Here is a 9,694-nt window from a genome sequence, read left to right as displayed (position 1 = left end):
GGCAGGTAGAGATCAGATCAGAATATGGGCGGCTAAGGTTTGCTTGGATTGAGCAGACATGGATGGATTCTCGAAATTTCTGGGCCTTTTATTTTGTATTCAAATTGAATCATAATTAGCATTTCAGATGAGTATAGTATGTATTGTGAGTTGTGTGTGTTTGTTGGTGGTGGCCCTTCCTTTGCTACTTTGGGTGGGGACCACTTTACACCTATTAAGCTATATATTATATACTAGAGTACTACTAATACTAAACCTTCCAATCATACCCTACATTTTCTTTTGCCAATTCCCCCACTTCAATAAACATAGACTCCATATAATATTTTGAACTCTCTTCAATCATCACAAACACCAAATCTATGTTTAAATATAGAATTAAAAAAAGACATTTTTTTAATAACATTTGTTTGTGTGTGTTTAAACTGTACATTTAATTTTGTTAATATAAAGACTAGCTTTAATAATATTGCTTATCTCTTATCCAAAGTAGATTAAATACATTTTTAAAAAATATATTAATATTTAACAAAAAAAAGTTAATTTTAGATGTGATATTGTGGTATATGTTAATTTTGGATGTCAATGTAATTTAAGTATATTATTAATCATAATTAATTATAATGGAAAATTTTACACCTTCTTCATGTATTAGTCATGTAGTTACTTGAGTGATTTTATATAAGTATTTTTTTTTTCAGAAAATTTGCATCTATCGTTTGTGTAAAATAGTTAATAAAAATTTAATTTGCATCTATATAGATGCATGCATCCATTTCATCTCACATTTCACTCATTAGATATATGTGAATATATTTTAAGAAATTAAAGTAGAATCAATATATATAAATGATGAGATCTAATTTAATGCATATGTAAATTTGTTTACATTTTTAGTAATACAAACTAAACTCTAATAACACACTAACATATCGATTATTGGTATAAACATGAATTTGTAGGGATACCTTATATATGATACAATAATATTTAAAATTTTATGTAAATTTTTTTATTTGTTTTAATCATTTAGTTCTTAAAATAATTTTTTTTTTAAAAAGTAGCTCTAACCATCGTAACTTTGCTGAGACATAAGTAAAATTTCATTAAGATTTATTACAGTTTAAACTCGAGTTCTTCTAAATAATTAATTATTTAATAATGTTTGTTAATTACTTGAGTTCAACCACTTAAGTATATATTATTAATCATAATTAATTACAATTATGTCTTAAATTCAAACTCGACTTCACAACTGTGTGTAAGTTTCATTATCATTTCATTTAAATAAAAAAATATATATATATTTCACTATTTTTTGCTTGGTGTATGTTTTTTTATTTAATTAATTAATGTGTCAACTATATATAGGTAAACAAAACGAAGCATATGTTATTTGAGTCAATTTTAGCAAATGAGTAAGAATATGAAAAGGAAAACTAAGTGCCCCACAAAGAGGTCTCATATAAATACACCCTAGAAATGTAACTAATTAATATTTCATAAATATAGAGGAATCCACCCTCTGAAATAAAGCATTCCCTAGTTGTTTTCTAGCAACAAAAAGGGATGGTTTAATGAGGGAAATATGGGGGAGGTAAGCAAAGTAATACAACTTGTTTGTTTGTAAAAATATTGCCATAAAGGAATGAGGCAGTTAGAGTAACTGTTGGTTCATGCTTTATGCAACTTGTGAAGGGCCCAACTATTTTAGTACAAAATACCAAAAGATACCCTTACTCTTTAACTCTTGTTAATTAACACATATATATATATACTCCTCTTTGATTTCCCTCACTTATATTCATATTCCAATAAGACAATATCACAAACAAGGACCACACTACCCAGATCATTATTTAGATCTCAATCTGAACTGAGATTTTCTCTGCTAGGCTACCTTTCACCGTCCCATTTTTTACTCTTCAGTCCTCACCTACCATCTTGAATAGTCATTTTTGTCCCTCACTCACCCATTGTGTACATACTAGATGCACGTTTGGATTCAATTAGAGACAAAATTAAGTTTCATAGGTTTAGTTTTTTTAATAGAATTAATTTTTATTGTACAATAGATTCTAACTTAAAGTTGTGGTAATTTGGAGAATTTGTATCTAAATGTAGTTTTTGATGTCAAATTTATTGTTCAATTTTTTTTTTCGATAAATAAGGTGGCATAAAACTCACACTAGAATCAAAATTGTTGCAAAACAACGTATGGATCAAACATGAAAATGGAAAGAAAAAAAAAAGTTAAGACTAAATGTTAAGTAATTTTTGTAAATATTAAATGTAAAATGTCAAAATTTTATAAGAATTAAAAATTTATTTAACTCAAAAATAATTAATATGATACTAGAAACTTGAAGAGGGAAATCGTAAATGTGACACTTATAATAGGAGATGATAACACAACATTAATGATAAGGAAAGAGGGTCATAGAACATCATATGTGCTACATTAGCTTAGTTTGGTGAAAACAAAAGGGGCTATAATATGTCCTACCTTAGGTAGTGTAATATGATCTGGACCATTCACTGATAGTAGAATCAATGAGTTGGGTTGTGTAGTGTACTTGATTGAGAGTAATAAAAAATAATAAATAAAATGAATTAAATGAAGAAGAGAAAGGGATTGTGTTGTTGGATGCATGAAGAAGTCACTATCACCTGGTAGTTGCGTTGGTCCTGCAGGAAAGGCAGAAGGAAAACAATTAGAAAACAAAAAGAGGAGACATAAAAGCAATATGTGTCTGAGACATGTCTCACACTACACTCCGAGTAAATAAAACCCACAGCACAGATCTCTCTCTCTCTCAGCTGTCCTCCAACTGCAACCTACACAACAACAGTTTTAACAAACCATATGTGTATATGTGTACGTACATGTACATTGTATACGCAAGTCTAGTCTTATTCATCAGGACTAAACATTAATTCATTTTCTTATCTTACTCACCTTATGGGGCTAGTTTGGGTTTTCATCATATTCTTTTTTACCAACTTTTCGCTTAAATATGTTTTGTCCTCTAAAAATAATCATTTTTTATGAGATTTTATTTTATTTTAAATCATTATATTTGAGGACAATTTTAAAGTGAACTATTTTGATAGGGCAAGGTGATTCATTGTGAACTAATACTTAAATGTCATGTGAACTGTTTTGTCCTCTAAAAATACATTTATTTTTGTTTATATTTTTAAATTAATATCAATCGAATTATTACCTCAACCGTATAAATCAGAAATAATTTGTTAAGTTATACTTCTTGAACATTAAAGGAAAAAGTAAGATGTGCATATATCCTAATCACCAATGACTAATGTCACATAATCAAAGTTAATCGATATTTTACAAAAAATTTAGAAATGATTAACTTATCTAATGAAAGTAAGATTAAAGGGACAAAAATGGAACAAAATATAGTTACCAAGTCAAAATGAAATCATACAAAAATTTAAGAGACAGAAATGTGTAATTTGAGCTTCAAAAATTCACTATAGTGAGTACAATGCAACTAATAAGTCGTTAATCGTCATCTTAAAACCTAAACAAAATGAGTACCATAGCAACCAACTTCATTTGAGAGTAGCGAGATCAATCAACACGAGAGATGCAGTGCAGTGGACCCCGTTGCAATAGAACCTAACTAATTCAGCGTCAGCTGTACTCGCAAAATTGTAGAGCAAATTCGATGGCATCTACACCAAGTGGCATTAAAAGGATCTTCTCATTAATGCTGTGACATTTTGACACTTCAAAATTCGATTTAGATTGAGATATATTCATCTTCAAATTCAGTTGGATATTATTTTTGCGGAGATTGGTTGTTAAGATTTTGCCTTGCATCTACATAACTCTCGAGGAAAAGGACACACGTACCTGGTCACCTCATTAGATGACAAAACCTTCATTCAATTCTCTACTACTAAAAATGGTTGTAAGTTATATATGGCCGGTCCAGTGGACCCAATTTAAATTAACTTTTTGTATATGATTATTTTTTTCAATTAAATAAAAGTTTTCTATGACAAAAATTAGAAGAAAAAAAATGTCTTCGAAATAGAAATTTAAAAACTAGTTTTAACTTCAATGAAAATCTAAAATTTAAAATATATGTAATTCCCTTCTGAGGAGCAGCCAGGCCATTCCATACAAGTCTATATACAACATTGACTTCGTTTATTCATTTTAATGATGAAAAATGATTAAAAGAATGAAAAGGTACTCCAAAAATACATCATGTTACATATATATACAATATCAATTTAAAAAATTAATGTAGTGAAACAAAATTTACTGCATGAAACAACTAAATGACAAACTAAAAACTGGTTAGGCATCAACTGCAGTATTAGCAAATGCTACACTTTTAGGGAGAACAAATGATGCGCACAACATCCATTTTCCAGGTGCAACAGGTCGTACCCGTCGCATGTCTACATTGACTGCCACTTCAAGCAACGCAATTCTTATTCTCTGCACATATATATCACATAGGCTTTGTTAGAAAATTGTTTTTACCTGCAATATTTACATAATACTAGCCTAGCAGTCAAATTTTGAGTAATTTGTGAAGAGTCTCAACCAAGACACCACAGAAATATACATACAATGTATAAGCAACCAACCTCATGAAAATCAAATTCTGGATCTTCGGCTTTGGAGAATCCATAAACATGGATTGTTGGAAAAGTGAATTCCCCATTCTTAGGAATATCTTTGTATATTCCCCGAAATGCATCTGCAGGGGAAGAAGCAAAGCATCCAGAGATTAAACCCAGCAATCAAGAGTTTTTCTTTTTTGATGAAAAAATGTGTTGGATTGGCATATAAAACAATATTTTATAGATAAAGAAAGAGTAGTCACATAAGAATAGGCAACCTAGAAATTCTGCGGCTTCATTTGGCAAGTTCATAACCACTTGTGTAATGGAATGAGCTTTATTACTGGCAAACATGGCCTTAATAAACCTTCTTCCATCCATGTTAAAGATCTACAGCAATAGATAATGTTAGTAGAAAATTCCATTAAGAAAAATAATGCTGCCACATGCAGATTCAAATGCAACTTCTTTCTTGTTTCTTCCTCAATGTGAGAAAAACATTAAAACAAGTATAGCACATTCTTCATATGGACACTCTTCCTGCACAACGAAATATTTCAAATCCTAATTGGATACTTCAAAATTTACTGTTTCTGTGCTACGTTCCGTAGCTCCATAATTCGAGAAAAGATAATTCATAGCAATTTTAACCTAAGCTTAAAAAATCTACATAGGTCCAAAAAATATGTTGAAAATATTAATTCATGATATTGACCAAGAAACAACATATACAAATCTCAAATTTAAACCCATTTCCAACATATGTTTGTTTCAGATTGTTTCATGTGTAAAAATTGATAAAGCAACTTCAAGAAGATACTTGCTGAACAGCAATCATCATACCTTAACCTTCCTCTCGAGTTTGTTTAGAACACTATTTCTTTCCAGATACTCCACTGCATATGGGTTCAAGTCATTAGCAAAAACACACTTAACTATCTTTGCTGCAGATATGGCAAGTGGACCAACTCCAGAGAAAACATCACCTGTCAATTGAACATAAAATGATGTTCATGTTACCTGTGCAAGCAAGTCATTAATGTTTTTCAAAATAAATAAACAGAAGAGCATTCTTTAACAATTCAGTAACCATGGATACAAATAAGTTGTTGCAAGTAAAAAACATTAAGAAATAGCAATCAGGGCATTTGCACTGTGTTTTCATTTAAACTTCCTGCATCAAAATAACTTCTATTTAATTACAACTTTTTGTAGGAGGGAATAGGGGTGTTAGTTATTCAAATCTCTAGTTGTTTGACTTCTAAGAGATCTAGCGTAGACCTGGCACTCACTACATAAATCAAGAAAACATGTGCACACAACAATGGTAGCTTAAATACATTTATGTTTTCACTTTAAGTGCATTCATATCAACCAAATCTTTCCAGTATATACAATTCATTTCTTAGATTTCAAAGGTTTTCATAAAATTGAATCAGTACCGGGGCTGTATAAGATGAAAATTAAGTAGCAGTAATTATGTTTTAAAAGAAATAATTTCATAAAACTTGCTTACACCAGCAATGCATAACTTAATATGTTTAAATCCTTATATAGTTATATACCAATGAGCAAAATGACCTGACAGAGTAGCCCATAAGTTGTGAAATGGTTAAAACCCTCGGCAGACGACCCTCAGTTCCAGGCAATTCCCACTAATCTCATCCTAAAAATAATAATGCATATCAAGTTCACACCAAGACGGCAAGACCCCAAGCAGAAACCTGTTTGGGCCACCACTATGCAAATCTCTTTTTTTTCGGGGGAGAGGGGGAGGGGGTTCAACTACTAGACAAACTTTCTTTTATATGTTCACACCACGACAGCAAACAAAACCAAATTCTTGTCATCAGTATATGACATCAAATTGCTCAAACCAACCAAATCCCACAATCAGCATTCTGAGAGACAACAATTAGAAGCCATGGAAAGTGAATATATAACATAAGTAGGATAGTATTATAATCTAACAGGTAGCAAGACACATACAGACAACATCTTTCTGTGTAAAACCGCTCAGAAGCCTTTGTCTTTCAGTTGCAAGCCTAGAGCTCCAATATCTGCATAGAAAGGAAAGAAACAAAGGTGATAATTGACCCTTTTCATCTATACCTAATTTCCTATTTTTAGAGTATACTTTGATATTTTAAAAACAAATTGAAAATTGAATTTATTCCTGATTTAAGATTCCGGACTTATTGAATGTTGTGTCATGAGAACATATGCAATAATCAATATGTCCTTAAAAGGTGAAACCGCAAATTGATTAAGATGAAACAATAGAGTTCAAGAGGTTAAAGCCAATTATCCAGGTTCGACTGAGATGTAATTAATCGATCAAAACTGTTGATGTCTTGTAATCATAAATTAATATGAATAAAATTCTTTCAATTACTCTTTCTTCATACAGCCCTATCCTTACAAATTAGAGGTCAAGTCTGTGTGGCAAACATATGTACAACATGGTAGGGTCTTCTCTTGTTTGTTTTAAGAGATGAAGAATATATAAAAATAATAAGAGGAATACGGATAATTTTTGGAGGCCTCATCCAGATTTTAGAGTCTCTGCATGCACCTTTTTCAATTGATACATGTAACCATGGGTTCACGGGTTGTTATCAATGACTGTCAGTACTCCTCTAATTTCTCAGTTGAAACAGCACGTGATTTAAATAATTATATATGTTGAACGGGAAAAAACTATCTTAATACACACAAAAGCAATAATACATATGCTATAATATCTAGCAACCAGTGCAGTTAGTTGTTTGGAGTTCTTAATGATGTCAGGCAAAGAGCAGTGTTATCAATGGCAGGTGGTGGATTTTGGAGGTCAGCCAAAAACCCGTCGTATAAATATGGTGTTGCAGCCTATGGCAGATATAATACGCATTGCAGCCTATCGTGGTTGCCACAGAATCCACCATGGCGACAATTTGACAACACTGGCAGAGAGATGAAGAAAAACAAGAGCAGTAAGACAAGTGTGACTTTTGAAACAAAATATACTGATGAACACAGCATGAAATGGCATTGATAACTGTTGAATATAAAGAGTATTGAGAGGCATATTGTGAATAACCCGTGTGTTTCAACTACACAACGGAATTTCTTTATATATAGACAAAGGGTATTAAACAACCCTAATTTACAGTAATACTAACGGGCCAGAATACTTACAGTCCATCTAATATAATATAATATTTACATTCTAATATAATATTTAACACTCCCCCTCAAGCTGGAGCATATAAATCAAATGCACCTAACTTGTTACATATATAACTAATTATAAGACCTCGCAATGCCTTTGTAAACACATCTGCTAACTGATCATTGGAATTGACAAAGCTAGTGATGATGTCACCCGATTCGATCTTTTCTCTAACAAAATGGCAGTCAATCTCAATATGCTTGGTCCACTCATGAAAAACAGGATTCGAGGCAATGTGCAATGCAGCTTGATTATCACATATTAGTGTCATTGTGTTGGCCTCTTCAAATTGAAGTTCTTTCAGTAACTGTTTCAACCAGATGAGTTCACATGTTACTAGTGCCATGGCCCTGTATTCTGCCTCAGCGTTGGATCTTGCAACAACATTTTGTTACTTACTCTTCCAAGATATTAAATTTCCTCCAACAAGTACACAATACCCGAAAGTTGATCGTCTATCTATGGGTGAGCCTGCCCAATCGGCATCTGAGTAGCCAATTATCTGAGTATGTCTTTTATCTTCATAAAGGAGACCTTTTCCAGGTGCACTTTTGATGTATTTACGAATCCGGATTACAGCATCCATATGTTCTTGGCAAGGAGAATTTAAGAACTGACTTACCACACTGACAGCAAAGGAAATGTCAGGACGAGTGACTGTGAGATAGTTTAATTTTCCAACCAATCTCCTATATCTTCCTGAATCTGATAGAGGCTCCCCCAGATTGGATAGGAGTTTGACATTTGGATCCATAGGAGTATCAACTGACTTGGCATTTAATAGGCTTGTTTCTTCAAGAATATCCATAGCATATTTTCTTTGTGAAATTACAAGGCCATCCTTGGATTGGGCTACTTCCTTCAATACCCAAAAAATAACGGAGTTTACCAAGGTCTTTAGTCTGAAATTTATTTGAGAGATGTTGTTTTAACCGAAGTATTCCTTGTTGATCACTTCCAATTATAACAATGTCATCCACGTAAACAATAAGATAGATGCACCCTTGGGCTGAGTGATGATAAAATACAGAGTGATCGACTTCACTACGGATCATACCAAACTCTTGTACTACCGAGCTGAATCTGTCAAACCAAGCTCTATGAGACTGTTTAAGACCATAAAAGGACCTGTGTAGCCGACAAACCATGTTGGAAGACTCCCCCTGAGCAACAAACCTGGTGGTTGCTCCATATAAACTTCTTCTTCAAGGTCAAGGTGCAAAAAGGCATTTTTAATGTCAAGCTGATGGAGAGGCCAATGTCGAATTGCTGCAATAGAGAAAAACAGTCTGACAGATGTCATTTTGGCAACAGGTGAGAATGTGTCACTATAATCCAACCCAAAAATCTGAGTATATCTCTTGGCTACCAAACGAGCCTTAAATCGATCAATCTTACCATCAGGACCAACCTTCACTATATAAAGCCAACGACACCCAACTAACGACTTCCCACGAGGTAAAGGAACCAATTCCCAAGTACCACTGCTTTGTAGAGCACGCATCTCATCAAGCATTGCTTGCCTCCACTCAGGGTGGGGTAATGCTTCACCTGTAGTTTTAGGAATAGAAACAGAAGACAAGGAGGACAAGCAAGTGTAATGTAAAGGAGAAAGACGATGATAACACAAGGTAGTAGACATATTCGGAACAGTAACAGACCCCAAAATTTGATCACGAGTTGCAGAGTACTCCTAGGGTAGGCCATAGAGTGCAAGAAGCATGAAGAAGGTGATGCGTTGATCCAACTCCTTCTTCTGTTCAGCTGGATTACTTGCAGCAGGAGGGAGAAGCTCATTAAAGTCATGAAGTGCACTATGAACGGTGTCAAGATATGCAGAAATAGAGCCATCGAGTGATTTCGGAGTAATGA

General features: G+C 33.0%; 1 protein-coding gene across 1 annotated transcript in view; it reads right to left on the bottom strand.

The window, feature by feature from the left end:
• Positions 1–4,164: 4,164 nt before the first annotated feature.
• LOC101495702 (tRNA (guanine(37)-N(1))-methyltransferase 1) overlaps positions 4,165–9,694 on the bottom strand; it is a 12,279-nt gene continuing 6,749 nt past the window's right edge. The window contains exons 5-9 of the mRNA XM_004487586.4: positions 6,598–6,668; positions 5,452–5,594; positions 4,887–4,998; positions 4,633–4,745; positions 4,165–4,480 (exon numbers count right to left, since the gene is read on the bottom strand). Of these exons, the coding sequence (XP_004487643.1) occupies positions 4,337–4,480; positions 4,633–4,745; positions 4,887–4,998; positions 5,452–5,594; positions 6,598–6,668 (583 nt within the window). The 3' untranslated portion in view covers positions 4,165–4,336. The remainder of the gene's footprint in view (positions 4,481–4,632; positions 4,746–4,886; positions 4,999–5,451; positions 5,595–6,597; positions 6,669–9,694) is intronic.

Source organism: Cicer arietinum, chromosome 1, assembly GCF_000331145.2.
Source record: "Cicer arietinum cultivar CDC Frontier isolate Library 1 chromosome 1, Cicar.CDCFrontier_v2.0, whole genome shotgun sequence".
Lineage (NCBI taxonomy): Eukaryota > Viridiplantae > Streptophyta > Magnoliopsida > Fabales > Fabaceae > Cicer > Cicer arietinum.
The sequence above is the reverse complement of the archived record's forward strand: the minus strand, read 5'-3'. Positions and strand labels throughout refer to the sequence as shown.